Raw genomic sequence first — 16,234 nt, forward strand, 5'->3', positions numbered from 1 at the left:
TTTCCCTTCAACTTTTAGAATGTAATTGCCACTTTAATGATCAAAACAGATGCACACTCAGACCTTTAGCAGCATGTTAAGTAAGGCATAATCAGCTCCAAAGGTGGGGTTCAGTTTTTCTCATTACTTTTCTTTTATGCTGATACTAGGGCTTGAACTCGGGACCTCACATTCTCTCAAGGCTGGCACTTTGAGTCATAGACTCACTTCCAACTTTTGGTTAATTAAATATGAGTCACATACTTTTCTGCCCAGGCTGGCTTCGAATCTCAATTCTCATATCACAGCCTCCTGAGTAGCTAGGATTACAGTCATGAGTCACTAGTGCACATCTTTCATGAATATTTTTAGCATAAGTTTTGGCATAAGTTTGTATCCAGGTCCTCAAATGTTGTTTAAGCAAGGACTCCCTATTTTGTGATTGGGCAACTGAGGTTTACTTTATAATAAACACTGCAACACATTTTTTTTCAGGGGCCTTTGGAATATAAAAGCCAAATTTCACAAGAGGAAAACACTTGAAGATGTTGGGTACATTTATGGTATGCAACACTGAAACACTATCAAACATAGAAGGTCACAGAGGCAATATATACAATATTGGATTAACAGATGCATGCTAATTCAAATTCTGTCATCATTGCATTTAAAACAGCCCCTCCTCATCTCTTTACAAAGCAGTTGTCTCATTCATTTCTTCTATTTACCTTGTCCCCAAAATGGCACAGAGAGGAAATAACTTCCTGCTATCACACACAAAACACAGTGTCTTTCCCTGCCCTGGCCTGCACAGGTGAGAGATTTTTGGTCTTCAGGCAACTTCATCTGTAGATTACCTGGGTCAGCACCAGGAACAGAATCCCCTGCAGCACTTCGGAGTGTGTGTGTGTGTGTGTGTGTGTGTGTGTGTGTGTGTGTCACACACAAAACACAGTGTCTTTCCCTGCCCTGGCCTGCACAGGTGAGAGATTTTTGGTCTTCAGGCAACTGCATCTGTAGATTACCTGGGTCAGCACCAGGAACAGCATCCCCTGCAGCACTTCGGAGTGTGTGTGTGTGTGTGTGTGTGTGTGTGTGTGTGTGTGTGTGTGTGTGTGTACGTACTGGGGCTTGAACTCAGGGCTTCATGGTCTCCCTTAGCTTTATTGCTCAAGTCTGGTGCTCTACTACTTGAGCCACGGCTCCACTTCTTTTTGGTTTTTTGGTTGTTAACTGGAGATAAACGTCTCACAGGCTTTCCTGATCAGGTTGGATTCAGTTTCCTGAGTGGGTAGGATTACAGACATGAGTCACCAGCAACTACCTTTACTTTTGCTTTTTATAATGATGACAAGTTTGAACCAGGTATTCAAATGTCTTCTAATCTGACCCCTAACTCCATTAACTATATCTGGTAAATTATCAATACAATTATTCTGAAGGATACTTAACGCTTAAATTTGTCATTTAGATTTATATTTTTGATGATTTGTTTTGGAAGCTGCTATGAAAACCTATGTACAGAGAAGAAAATGATCATGTATATATATTTATATATATTAAATATTTTATAAGTTATGAAATAAATAACTCTAAAAATAAATGTCAAATTGCAAGTTCATCTTTACCTTATATTCCAAATATAAATATATATATTTTCAAAATTATGAGTTTACATATTTTTCCCACTGTTTTGGGAATATTCTCCATGAAATCTCCAAAGTTACCAATGCAGACAGATTCTGCATTTCAGTCACTCATGTTGTAATCATGGAATTCTCAGGCCCGACAAGAGAAATAGAGATCTTTCCATCTATTTAGAGTCTATGAAGCTTTCTGTATGTACTGTAAAGATTCCTCACTGGTTAAATATACTTCTCAAAAATAATCTCATGATGTCTTGATAGTAAGATAATAAAGTAGAAGATCTCTCTCAGTTAACACCTTCAATATTTTATATGTAGAATATTCTATTTTTTCTCTACCAAAATAAGAGTATATTTCAAGTTAGGAACATATATGATTTGAAATGCACTTTTGTAATTTTAGAGTATAACTCCTCCTCTAGTAATGCTTAGAATAAAATTAAAGTAATTTTAAACATTTCCACAAAAGATTAGGAGTAACAAGTACCCTCATTTTCTTGTAGGGATAAAGATATCCATACAGTTTAGAAGGTTCCCTTCTGATATAACTTAAATCAAAGGAAAGTTCATTACTACTCAGAAGGCCTTTAAAGCTCACTGAACAACTGCCCTCTTCTGTGTATATTCTGGAAGGTTCTACAAAGTTCTTAGCTCTTGATCAAGCTCCCTGTGGTGCTCCACTGATCCTATATTTTTTTTGTTTGTTTGTTTGAAGTATCTGACTCCAAATGGAAGAGGTGGTCTGCCTATAGCATTTGGAGCTTGAGTGAGATTTTTGTAAATTTTTGTTTAAATGAAGAATTGAAATTAGATCTCTAGTCAGAAAATCTCACAGGAACATGTCAAGGGAAGTTGGGAGGGAAACCAAACAACATTCTATAAGATGTGTACTTGATGATTTCCTTCCTCCTCAGACCTTGCTGCCCATTCTTTGCCTGTCCTGTCCTTCCTCATGAGAATGCAAATCCTTCAGCTGGGTCAGCAGTGGATGTCCCCAGCCTGCCCTGGTCAGGGCTAGGGGTGAGAGCTGGGTGGTGGGGTACGAGTATGGAGTGGGCCTGCAACCTTTGGCCTCTCCAATCTTCTGCACTGGCCGGGAGAGCGGCACCAGGGGGTTATGTATAATCCTTTCCTCTAACTTCTTGCGATCGTTTCTCTAGGCGATGTAATTTGTGGAGATTTTCCTTCAGCAGTTTGCTGTCTGGAACCAGCTGTAAGGCTCTTTCATAATAAGCTCTTGCAGACACGTAGTGTCCCTGGAAGAAAAGAAGAACAATTCAACTTTGATCCTCAGAACCTGAGAGGAGGGGCGATGGGGACTTGCTCCCTCCCTGTACTTTCACCCCAGCTTAGTGCTTAGGGAGAACCTACTTGTATGAAGTACCAAATCATCTGGAGAACATGCAAGGCCTAGTTGTACCACTAGGGAAACAGCAAAGAAACAGAGCTCAGCACTAGGAATGCAGAGAGGAGGCCAGGAGCTCAGGAATCCAGGGCTGAGCACTGCCTTCTGAAATTGAATAGAGCCAGAGCCAAAAGTGAGAAGGGAAGGGGACTGAGTTCAAGATCAATAATTAGGATCTTCTTAGTGGTAGGAATTAGCCTCATCTTCAATGTAGGCTTTGCATGTACAAAGAGTTGCCGTGGAAATGGCTTCTGACTTACCTACTCCCCAGGTGTGGTAAATGTGCCAGCAGGGTTGGATGCCTAGGAAGCTGGGATCTGAGAATCAAACTTCCAAGTCAGGTGGGACAGATAAATCAGAAAGACTATCTCCAATTAACTGGCAATGAGACAGGAGCAGAGGTGTGGCTCAAATGTAGAGCATCTGCCTTGAGTAAAAATGGCAAATGGGAAGGCAAGTCAACTCTTGGTACCAGCACACCAAAAAAGAATCTGAGATCCTTTAGCAGGCACCAAGTGGTTCCTGTCTACAACTATCTTAACTACTCAGGTGGAGATGTAAGTATCTCAGTCCATAGCCACCACAGGAAGAAAAGCAGTCTGAGGCTCTTATCTCCAACTGACCAGCAAAAAGTGCGAAAAGTGGAGATGTGGCTCAAGTGGTAGAGCACCAGCCTTGAGCAAAAGAAACCAAGAGAATACAAGTCCTGAGATCAAGCATTTGTACAGGTACAAAAAAGGAAAAGAAGAAAGCAGAAGAGAAGACAGCCAGGGCTCCAGGCCATGCAGAGGCCAAAGGCCCTCCTACCTGCATGTGCTGGATGCCTCCCATGTTCATCCAGGCCTGCGCTTGATCCGGATTCAATTCCACAGCTGCCTGGTAGTTCTAAAGAGATCAATATTTCCAGGTTAGGAAAGAAAGCCTGCATTTAAGCCAGTGTGAGTGCAGAAACACCTTCCACACAAGTCAACATCTGTTGCTGTTTTTGTGTGCCTGCACTGGAGCTCAAACTCAGAGCCTTGAGCTCCTGCTTGACCTTTTTGCTCAAGGCACTCCACCACTTTGGTCAGAGCCCCACTTCTGGCTGTTTGGTGCTTAGCTGGAGATAAGGGTCTCATGAAATCTTCTGACTGAGCTAGCTTAGAACCACAATTCTAAGATTTCAGCCTCCTAAGTAGCTAAGATTATAGGCATGAGCCATGGGCTCATGTTTATTTCTGTTTTTTCAAAGCTGATGACTGTCATTATGGACTTAAAAGACATGCAAGCCCCCTGCTGGGAATCAAGTGATTTCTGTACTAACAATGCATTTCCTACAGACCTTGCTCTATCTCTAAGAAAACTGCTCTTTTGGGGATGCTATATAGCACACATGGAGTTGGTAAGAAAATGTCTTTTTCAAAATCATAAAATATGGAAGCAAAAGTAGAGTATGTTATAAAGCAGGTGCTTAGCATGCATGAGGCCATGGGTTCAATCCTCAGCACTGAAAAAAACAGAAATAAATACAGCTTAAAAATAAAGCCCAAATCACGGAATTTGAGTAGTTTATCGCCAGGGTTGATGCCCATCATGTATCATACTAGGGGACGGTTATTTTTCATTTGTCTTGTTTCATTTTCTTTGGCCAGTGCCAGAGTTGAAGCTCATGATCTCTCGTGTTCTTGTCTTGCTTGCCCAGTTGATGCTCTACCACTTCACCCATGCCTCCAGCCTGGCTTTTTGCTGATTACAGAGATGGGGGTCTTCAGATATTTGTGTTCAGGCTGGCTCTGAACTCTGATCTGCCTGATTTCAGCCTCCTGAGTAGCTAGGATTATAGATGTGAGCCACTGATGTCTGGAAATAAGATTTCAATAACAACTGACTTGCTTATTTCCCCACACAATGATCTGACATTTTACTTTCTAGCATAATGTAGTGTAATTTCATAACATCAGCATTTTTTACTGGTGGCTTTATCAGATACCAGGATAAACAATGGCATTTCTGTAATGTTTGTACTGATTTTGTTTTCTTGATTTCGTACCATGCAGAAATCTAATCCCAAACCTGTAGATAGTAAATGTGAAGCTGGGTGCTGGTGGCCTATACCTACAACCCTGGCCGATCAAGAGGCTGAGATACGAGGGTCACAGTTTAAAACCAGCTCAAGTAAACAAATCTGAGAGACTCTTTCTTTACAATACCATGAAGAAGCTGGAAGTGGACCTGTGGCTAAAGTGTTAGAGCACTACCCTTGAGCAAAAGAGTCAAGAAAGAACACAAGGCCCTGAATTCAAGACCTAGCACTGTTATGCCCACAAAAACAGATTCTGAAGTTTGCATTTGAGTCAACAAAGATACTGGCATCACTGTAAGAGTCTCACCTCATATGCTTTGTCAAGAAGGTTCTGCTCTCTCAGCTGGTTTCCTTTGGTGAAGAAGAGTTCAGACAGCACTTTGGGGTCCTTTGGCTTCAGCTGTAGAGCCTGGTCGATTGCACTGAGTGCCTGAAGAGGTAGCATATAGAGATCCGATCAACAGAGTTTGATGGAGAAAGTCTAGCATAGGTGATGAAACTCAACCTGTTCCTTCACAAGTATTAGCTGGGGGAACCACATTCTTCATGCCCTCTGATTTCCTCATACAGCATTAATGTCCCTGACAAAGTCATATTCTCTATCACAGGCCAGTGCCCACTGCCCTCTGGGGCAGATCACCCTCACAGCACCAACAGATCTTGTTTGCTCCTAGGCCCCAAAGCTTCTCTAGGTCCCAAGATTCTTTCTCAAGGCTGGTGCTCAATTGCACGAGCCATGCCTTCAGTCCTGCATTTTGCTAGTTATTTGGAAATAAGTCAGTGGGCTTTTCTTCTCAGGCTTTGGGCCATGATCCTCCTGAGTTGCTAGGGTTGCAGGCATGAGCCACAGGCACTGGCCTGTGGTTTCAAAGTGTAACACAATCTGCCTTGCAGGATTGTGACAGGACTCCATATAGTATCAGCCAAAAGATAAAGCCCATGAATATCAGCCTTTCCAGAGTGATACTCAAGACAAGGACGATAGCAAGACCAAGATGGAGCTAAGCGTATTTCAAGGAGGTGCAAGAGTTAAGAAGCATCTGTGCAAAGCTGCTAAGATTCAACGTATCACCTAATGAAGTCACCTTCCTCAATCTGTGACCACAGGCAGGGGACCCACACATGTACAGAACCCACGCATGCACAGAGCATGACTCATAGGCTGAGGACACACGCATGCACAGAACCACAGGGGACCCACGCATGCACAGGACCCACACATTCACACAGCATGACCCACAGGCAGGGGACACATGCATGCACAGAACCCACGCATTCACACAGCATGAGCCATAGGCAGGGACCCACACATGAATAGAGCACGATCCACAGGCAGGGACCCATGCATGCACAGCATGACCCACAGGCAGGGGATATATGCATGTACAGAACCACAGGGGACCCACACATGCACAGAACCCACGCATTCACACAGCATGAGCCATAGGCAGGGACCCATGCATGCACAGAACATGATCCACAGGCAAGGTGACGGCATGACTCACAACCTGGGGTCCCACACACGTGCACATCTCCTCAGACCCTGCTTGGTCTCTACCTTGTCATGGTGTTCCTGCTTGCTGTAAATGGAGGACAGGAGGCGATAGCATTCCAGGCACCCTGCCTCCTCCACCACCATGTGACTCACAATCTGTTCTGCTTCTTCTGTCTGCTCCATCACGGCCAGAACCTGAGCCTGCAAAACCACGGGGCTTTCATGTCTCAGGGTGCATGCTTTTGCTGGCTTGGTTGCTGAATGATTTCTAGTACTGGGACTCAACTCAGGGCCTCACATTTGCCCCCTTCCTTTTTAGGCTGGTGCTCTACCACTTGAGCCACACTTGCAGCCAGGCTAAAATAGCTGCTTATTTTGGGGGAGTCTCTCAAGGTCTCTTCTGCATAGGCTAGCACTTGGAATCTCAATCCTCTAGATCTCAGCCTTCTGAGTAGGTCCAATTACAGGCACAAGCCTGCATCTTCCTTTGTGTATTATTAAAGCCAGTGACTGGCAGGAATGCGAATGTTAATCCAATGAAATGGCTTTTACCTCTTCAGAAAAAGAGGGTGTGTGTGTGTGGGGGGGGGGTTGTGTGTGTCAAAAAGAGGAGAGAGTGTGTGGGGAGAAAGAGTGTGTGTGGAGAGAGAGAGAGAAAGAGAGAGAGAGAGAGAGAGAGAGAGAGAGAGAGAGAGAGAGAGAGAGAGAGAGATACTGACTTGAAACTGTCCTAGTGTCGTGGGTGTCTGGTGTCTGGGATGGAATCCGGACAGCATGGATGATGTCACTGGTGCCGTCTCTGTAGCTCCTCCCCCTGTGGCGCAGTGCCTGTGTGCATGCGGTGCTGTCCCAAGGGCCCCTGCTTCTCCCTCCCCTCACCAATGCCAGGCGCAGCTCCCTCTGCGAAGGCTGCAACGCTGCCGCTTCCCTGTATATGTGCAGGGCCTCCTCGAGCCGACCAGTGTTGTAATAGAGAGCTCCCAGGGGTGACAGGACCTCAGCTGTGCGTGCCACCTGCAGGGCACTGAGTTTGGGAAGATGGAAAGCATTACTATTTTCTACGAGGCACATTCCCAGAAGCAGACTGAGGAAGGACTTCTAGGCTTTGAGACTCTGTTTCAATTTTTTTTCTTGGTGCTGGTATTGGGAATTGAACTCAGGACCTTGTGCTCTTGCTTGGCTTTTTTACTCAAGACTGGTGCTCTACTAGTTGATCCACACTGCCACTTCCAGCTTTTTGCAGATAAGAGTCTCTAAGACTTTCCTACTTGGGCTGGCAATGAGCCTCAGTGCTCAGATCTCAGCCTCCTGAGTAGCTGGGATGATGGCACGAGCACAAGCAGCTGGCTGCCACTTAGTGTTTTCATGTCAATATCAAGGTTTTATAAGGTTTTAAGTGCCTGGAACATAACACCCTCAGCTGCTGTTCCTGCAGGACTGTCCTACATGCAACTGGCCCATGCTTTTCCTCAGTGGTGGTGAACTTTCTGGAAATCTAAGGCCCACCTAGTCCTGCCTGCACTTCTGAAGTGTAACCAGAGTGTTCTGGTAGAGGACATGGAATTCCTAACACTGTCTAAGCAGCAGGAAGATGGAAGCCACTCCCTAGGACATCATTTACATCACTGTATTGTTCTCTTTGGAAAGACACTGTACAGTTCAAATCCACAAACACTGGCCCTGTTCTGAGAGCCTGTTCTGAGAGCATGTGTATTCCAACTTATCGAAAAGTTAGTGTGTGATCACAAAAGTATCTAGGAAAGCTCAACAGTAAAGGAAAGTGACCATACCGTTTATAGCACTCTTCAGCCAGGCTGTTTTCTCCCAGGGACCTGTAGAGCCTGCCCAGGTTCACCATGGCCACATGATGGGCTGGGCTAAGTCTGATGGCCTCTCGGTAGTGGGCGGCTGCCTTCTCTGGAGACCCTGTCCCCAGGGAAGAGTGAGGACAGGAAAGGCCTTGATCATTGCATGGTTCTCCGCCAGAAGGACAGAATCATAGTAGTCTCACTTCGTTCCAGAGGTGGGGAACCATTTTTTACTGCCAAGAAGAGTGTGTGTGTGTGTGTGTGTGTGTGTGTGTGTGTGTATACTGGATTTGAACTCAGGGCCTGGGTGCTATCTCTTAGCTCAAGGTTGGTGTTCTTCCACTTGGGGCACACATCACATCAGGCTTTATGTTGGCTGCATGGAGCTAAGAATCTATTGGATCTGTCTGCCCAGGCTGGCTTCAAACCTCACTTCTCAGATCTCAGCCTCCTGTGTAGCTAGGATTATAGGCGTGGATCAACAGTGATTGGTTTAAGGATATTTTTTAAAGCACAAATAACAACAAAATCAGTATATTGCAGATACAGATTCTAAAGTGCAAATAACTAGATAGACTTGATATAAATCCTCAGGCAGGAAAATGTAAAGCTCAGAATGAGAGCCAAACTTCTAATCTGTGAAAGGCCCCCACAGAAGCTTGGGAGTGAAACTAGCCAAGTGGCTGAGCTTTAGAACAGTCTGGAGTTCTGCATAGAATGGAGCTCTTGACATCTGCACAACAACCGTCCCAATTATGCCCTTATGCCTTTTGGGAACATGAGACACCAAAAGCCATTATGTCACAGAGGCATCCAGCTGTCATCCACTTCAGGGGGTACAGGTGGCACTGAGGATGTATTGTGAGAGCTTACTCTGTTGTAAAGCTCATTCACCAGCAGGGGGCACTGCACGACAATTTACATACAAAAAACCCCCCCACCATTTTTCTCCATGTACCAGAATATAAACTTACACTCCATAAAACACAAGAGCTTCACCTTCCCTAGAAAAGAAAAATATTTTCAAGCATTTCCTATAGAAAAAATAATTGAAATTGTGTTTTTTGCAGGGGAGCTGGTAAACTAGTCAATAAGAATGTTTATCAGTGTTTCTGGATTAAATGCAAGTACCACTGAATTACTCCCAAGTATTCCTTGTATGCCCTAGGAAAGCATGCTGCCTGTGGTGGTTCAGCTTCGCTGTTTTCAGATCGAGACTTATTTCCTGTGTGGGATGGCCTGAGACTGTGAATGCTTCTACCTTTTCCTCCAGTGCATCTGGAATGGTATCAGCAAACTCTCAAGCCCAGTCTTCTCATTGAGGTGGGGGTCTCACTAACTTTTCCTTCAGGTTGGCCTGAAACCTGATGGGGCTCATAAACCAAGGCTACTTCCTGCCACCTGAGGAGGTTTCCTTAGAGACATAAACATGAGGAATGCAATTTAGAGAAATGAGAGCCCTAAGGCCGCTGGGTGGTTGTCACACTGTGATATCTGCCAGTGAGTGAGTTCACTGGATGGTGGCCAGTCTGCTCGTGGAGAGCATTTATTACACAGTCTTCCCAGGACACCTTCTCTTGAATTTCACTTACCAAAATCGACCAAGAAAACTCCATAGTTGTTGTGTAAATCTGAACTGTCTGGACAGTGTTTAATCCCGGCCTGGTAGATTTCTTCAGCTTCCTTAAATCTTGCCTTTCCAAAGGCGCACAAAGAGAAAGAAATGAGAAAGTTTTACAAAAATCAATACACAGAAAGAAAAGGCCTGCATATCGGGAGCAAGAAAGGAGGGGCACTTACTGAGGATCCTCCCAGCCTACACTGAGCTGCAACGTTATGGGTGCCCTGGATTATGCCTAAATTATGCCTATGTGTTGTTTGAAGGCAATCAAACGAGCAAGACATGCGCATGCTCGGAACTCAGAGGGCAGTGCAGTAGACAGTGGTCAGGGCTACGCTGCACATGCTCACGGAGCACGGTGGCAGTACTGCGCATGCTGAGGGCACGTGCTGCATTTTTGGAAGCTTGTGACTTTCCCACAGATCTTCTTCTATAGACCTGCCACACCTCTTGGGTTTTCGCTTTTCATCGTGTTAATGAGGCTCATTCACCGTTACCTTGCTTTTGGGGAGGAAGGAAGAATTCACAAAATGAAATGCTTAGCAGATCACAATCATTTAATCACAACAGAGAGTAACTCAAGACTGGCTGAGCCTTTCTTAGAAGCCTCTGGGCTGGGCTGTGGGCACATGAGTTAAAAACTGCTTTGGGGGGCTGGGAATGTGGCCTAGTGGTAGAGTGCTTGCCTTGCATGCATGAAGCCCTGAGTTCGATTCCTCAGCACCACATGCACAGAAAAAGCCAGAAGTGGTGCTGTGGCTCAAGTGGTAGAGTGCCTTGAGCAAAAAGCAGCTCAGGGACAGTGCTCAGGTCCTGAGTCCAAGTCCCAGGACTGGCAAAAAAAAAAAAAATGCTTTTGGAATCTCTCTTTGTTCTTTAAACCCATTCTTTAAGATTTTATTTAATTATTTGCTTACTTAAAGTTCTCATTAAAATTTATTATTATTTGACCACACTTGGTCAAAACTAGATACAGCTGGGCACTAGGAGCTCACACCTGTAATCCTCGTTAATTACAAAGCTGATGGTTTGAAGCCAGCCTAAGCAGAAAAGTCCATGAGACTTATTTCCAGTTTATCAGCAAAAAGCTGGAAGTAGAGGTGGGGCTCAAGTGCTGAGTGCTAGTCTAGAGCAAAAAAGCCAAGCAAGAAAGCAAAATTCTTAAGTTCAAGGCCAAATATTGGCACTTCCCCCTCCCCCCAAAAAAACCCTCAGATGCAATAAATCCTAGAATAATGCAGGCTTACTGTACCTACAATTTCTATGTCTGTGTTTAGTTCCCTTTGGGCAGACAATGGACTAGCATCAACTTTTTGAAAAGGCCTGAAAGCAGTGGCTTGAACGGGGGGGGGGGGGGGGGGGGGAGGGGGGCGGGTGCCTCTTTAAGAAGACTGACCATAAAGCAGTGCAAGAAGATACTTGGGGGACAGCAAGTGAACTGGAAGGCAGGGACCCTGGGGATTTGAATAACTGTCTTTGCATAGATAACCCTCTTTTCTACTTTTCTGCTAAACCTGTTTGGAGACAATTTTAAAGTAGAGATGGTGAACGTGATCCAGATAACAGGGAAGGGTTTTGCCTGCCTGTACTCATTTTCTCTCTGTCTCTCTCTCTTCCTCTCTCTCTCTCTCTCTCTCTCTCTCTCTCTCTCTCTCTCTCTCTCTCTCTCTCTCTGTGAGATTTAAACTCTTGCTCAGCTGGCATTCTACCTTCTGAGCCAATTTTTGCTGGTTCTTTTGGATTTGGCTGCCCAGGATGGGCAAACTGGGATTCAGATCTCAGCCTCCTGAGCAGTGAGCACTACAGGCGTGAGCCACCAGTGACCAGCCTCCATGCGTCTCTCTGCGGTGCAGTTGGTCATTGTAGTTGATTGAAATACACGAAGGAGGTTCTCTTAGGCCTTCAGTAGGAAAGAGGAGAGTATTTTAAAAACCCTTTCAGAACTGTAGATTCATCTGATGTCCACTAGAAAATTACTGTGAACTAAAAAAATATGACTGAAAGAGGTAGGTATTTTTCATATGCCAGGGCAAATGTGTGGGGTTTCTTGGACCCCAGGAGACCCCTCCACACTGCACTGCCAACTATGGGCTAGGAGAATGTTCACAGTAGCGTGTGGTTACTACACAAAAGGTGTGGAATGGAGTACAGTCTTCCACTAAACAGAGGAAGGTTGTGCTAGTGTGGACACCATGTTCCTGGGGCTATGGTTCTGAGGCGCCTTCACTCCAGCTCAGGACAGGAAGCAGACTCAGGAGCCACCGCCAGGGACCAGGAAGGCAAGAGCCTGGGAATCATAAAGAGACGAGCTAGGTGTCTGTGGCTCAAGCCTGTAACCTTAGTTACTCTGCAGACTGAGGCCTGGTAGAGCAAAGTTCAAAGCCAGGATGGGCAGAAAAGTCAGAGACTCTATCACAAATCATATGTGTAAATTGGGATTTGACAAGAGTGTCTCCTATTACTCTGATAGTATGAGATGAACACTTATTAATCTTCTATGTTTATAGTTATGGCATCCTAATCCAACTGTAAGATCAATGTATTCAAATACTGTAATTCCTTAGAAAGACAAACTCAAAGCCCAACAAAATAAGCACCAAAGAATGGGTACTTGCAAGGGAGGTGGCAAGGGGAGAGAGGTAGATGAATGAAGAGGAGAAGTGGGGGGAGAATATAGTCAATAATTCAGGCAGGGCACCAGTGGCTCATGACTGTAATCCTAGCCACTCAGGAGGCTGAGATCTTAGGACTGAGGTTTGAAGCCAGCCTAAGCAGGTAAGTCAGTGAGATGCTTTATCTCTAATTAACCACCAGAAAACAGGAAGTGGAGCTGTGGGCTCAAAGTGGTAGAGTGAGCCCGTAATGCAGTGTAATGCAGAGTAATGCAGTGATGAGAGCAGGAAAATGAGGAGACACTGATGTCTGCATCCTCCCCCAGCCGTGTTGCCCTTCTCAAATAAGCACGACTCACCCTATTACATTTTTTCTCTCGGGTTTGAAATTCTACCACTTAAGTCACTCTTCCACTTCCAACATTTGCTGGTCCACTGGAGATAAGAGTCTCTGATCTTCTTTTACCTGGGCTGCTCCAGATCTCAGCCTCCAAAGCAGCTACAATTACAGGTGTGAGCCACCTGTACCTGGCTCCCAGTTGTCTTATGCCATGGGAAATGTTCTCAGAGGAACCCATTCTATAAGCTTGACATTTTTTTTTAAAAAAAATATAATTTTACTGTTATTACTAGAGTGTTGTATAGCGGGGTTACCATTTCAAAAGTCAGGAAATGGGTACATCTTTTTGGACGATGTCACTTCTTCACTTTCCCCTGCCTGTCTTTTTCTAACAGGAATTAAGACAAAGGATCTACAAGATTTTCAGTAATTGGCTCAATGTTAAGTTCAGAGACTTTAGTCTATTAGCAATTTTTCATTTTTTAAAAAATAGCAAACAGTGAATATCATATATTAATCTTGATAGACTTTGTTCCAATTATGTTAAATAATACCCTCCTTTGTCTAGTGACCTATACTACACAGATAACATCAGAGAAGAAAAGGCTTCTAAAGCCTGTCAAGAAGAAAACAATGTTCTCACAGAGAAAAAAAGACCACATCAAGTATACAAACAATTGCTGTGATCCTAGCTACCCAGGAAGATGAGATCTGTAGATGGCGGTTTGAAGCCAGCCTGACCTATTCGGTCCATGATACTCTTATCTACAGCTAAGCACCAAAAAAGCTGAAAGTGGACCTTTGGCTCAAGTGGTAGAATGCTATCCTTGAGCCACAAATCTTGCTGACAGCAACCAGGCCCTGAGTTCAAGCCCCAGGACTGACATACATATTCACAAAAATATGAACAACAAATTTGACGGGGATGTAGGAAAAAAGAATGGTACTGCAATGTTGGTAGGAATACAAACTTAACGCAACCACTATGTGAGGCAATCTGAAGACTCCTCAAAACATGTAACTACCCCATGATTCAGCAGTATACTCTTAACTATTTATTCAAAGATTCTGTCAGGATACACTCGAGACACTTGAACACTCATGTTCAATACTGTACTATTCGCCATAGCCAAGATGCTCTATAATGTATGAGTGTATCAAGTAACTGTTACGTGTGTGTGTATGTAAATGCAATAAAAATTTACTCATCCATCAAAAAGAATAAAATCATGTCATTGGAAGGAAAATGGAAAATGGCTATGAAAAAAGTTTTGTTAAGTGAAGACAGGCTCAGAGAGACAAAGGGCACGTTTTTTCTCTTGTGTTAAAATTAGATACAAATTATAAATATTTGAAACATATAGAAGGCCATGTGCATATAGACACAAACACATGGGGAGGATACCTCTGGTAGAAATTCTCTTAACAACTAACTTATGGTTTAACAAAGTGAATACCAGGAAAGTGAAACGTGGCTTGTCCGAGAAGATGAGGCTCAAAGGGAGGAGGCAGGCAAGTGCTCAATGTACATCTGTGAACATGGAAGCTGGTAACTGGAAAGGTAGATGGGGCTAGGAGAAATGGAGAAGAACAACGGAGGAGGTGGCACAGACCAAGATGTACTCACAAATGAGCATGCTAAAATAAAACCCCTTTGCACAACTAACCAAAGATTATATGATAAAAGTGAAATCACAAAAATAAAAACAAAGCAAAAAGAAATTAGCATCAAATACGAATTTAACAATCATTAGCGATGTGGTGTGAACACGTGTATTTAACAAGGTAACATTTCAAATAGTACTATGTAAAACCAAATTTGAAAAGTTACCTGCTCAGCCAATAGTGAAGCTAGGCTTGAATATGCGTCTGCAAACTCCGGGCCATACTTAATGGAAGCTCTCAGTAGTGCAATAGCTTCTTCTTTTTGCTCCTGTGATCTAAAGATAACAAAGAAGGAAAAGAATATCTTTTATGAACACTTTGTAGAAATCCTCTGATTATATTTAAAATTCTCATTTCTTCTATCAAACATTAGGCAATTCATTCTGGATCTGGTTGCATGTGAATTAAACTACAGCATATGCACATACTCATAATAGATTCTTCCTTTGAGTGAATTCTTATCAGAAAGGAATGTAAAGTGGTAGAAGAATCTACAAATGGATCATTGATTTTTCTATCTTTCATGTTCTGCTCTTCACTTTTTCAAACCTTCACTGAATAATCTGTAAGTTTGTTAAGAAGTACTGGTCCTCTGGGAGCCCACGTGGTGACACTACTTGGGTGGCATGGAGCCACCTGCAATGTTGACAATGACGTGGAGATGCTTTGAGCTTCTCTTTTGAGCACACCAGGGTAGGCAGTTTTGAATGGAGGCCAAGCTACCAATCCAGGGTAAGCCAGGCCAAAATGCTAATGCTGATCTTTCAGTTCTACCAGAAGAAAAAAAAACATATATCATTCATGAAAGTAGGAAACACTGTGACCACCAGCTATCAAAGAATCACAGGCTATTTCATCGCCACATTTTTCTTAAAAACTTGGGCTGGTTTTGATATTGAAAACCTGCAACAGCTTTGTGTGGATTGCCTTGATGGTCCCAAAGACACCAGGGGAGAAGTAAAATGGCCAAGATTTATCAAAGAACAAATAAGCAGAGCCCCTGCTAGACAGGAGGGGTCCCACAGGAGACACCACCTGGGGCAGTGTGCAGGGTTAATAATGTGACTCCAGGAGAGAGCTATGTGACCCTCAAGGTCACTGGATAGCCTTCAGGCCATGGCTGTCTCCAGACTCAATAGAGGCTCAACACAGCCTGCATCTATCTGTGCATTGTTTAGTCCCTCTAACTGGTGCCTGTTTCAACACAGACCTCTGGGGTCCAATCAGTGCGTCAGCCATGTCTTTCAAGGGCAATAGGTCATGAAGAGATGCACAAAGGCCCTGCACGTGTCACTGCTCACTGCCATGGTGATGGGAGTCCAGAGGCTGCACACTGGACTACTCAAAGCTGTGGCGAGCAGTGCAGAACCTGAGGGCGAGGCCTCTTCCCTGATGGCCCAGCCAGGCACTCTTTTTGCCTTCAGTTTTATCTTCTGCATTGAGGTCTTCTCCCACGGTTTTACTTGCTCTTATGGAGGATCAAACGCTAAATGTCTACATTTTCTTGGTGATAGTTCTCCTTCCTGACAGTACTATAGAGAGACACTGGATCATTATTGTGAATTCAATGTCTTTGAACTCAGAAATATATGCTGGGCAGT

The 16,234-nt window shown here is 44.0% G+C and overlaps 1 protein-coding gene across 2 annotated transcripts in view; it reads right to left on the bottom strand.

Annotated features, from left to right (window-relative positions):
* Positions 1-1,206: 1,206 nt before the first annotated feature.
* The window catches only part of Tmtc1 (transmembrane O-mannosyltransferase targeting cadherins 1), a 148,384-nt gene continuing 133,356 nt past the window's right edge, over positions 1,207-16,234 (bottom strand). For both annotated transcript variants that reach the window (XM_048366913.1, XM_048366906.1), the window contains 8 exons: positions 14,800-14,908; positions 9,988-10,090; positions 8,378-8,513; positions 7,467-7,611; positions 6,651-6,788; positions 5,400-5,522; positions 3,838-3,915; positions 1,207-2,881 (listed from right to left, as the gene is read on the bottom strand). In XM_048366913.1, the coding sequence (XP_048222870.1) occupies positions 2,741-2,881; positions 3,838-3,915; positions 5,400-5,522; positions 6,651-6,788; positions 7,467-7,611; positions 8,378-8,513; positions 9,988-10,090; positions 14,800-14,908 (973 nt within the window). In that variant the 3' untranslated portion in view covers positions 1,207-2,740. The remainder of the gene's footprint in view (positions 2,882-3,837; positions 3,916-5,399; positions 5,523-6,650; positions 6,789-7,466; positions 7,612-8,377; positions 8,514-9,987; positions 10,091-14,799; positions 14,909-16,234) is intronic.

The sequence above is a fragment of the Perognathus longimembris genome, chromosome 1 (assembly GCF_023159225.1).
Source record: "Perognathus longimembris pacificus isolate PPM17 chromosome 1, ASM2315922v1, whole genome shotgun sequence".
Classification (NCBI taxonomy): domain Eukaryota; kingdom Metazoa; phylum Chordata; class Mammalia; order Rodentia; family Heteromyidae; genus Perognathus; species Perognathus longimembris.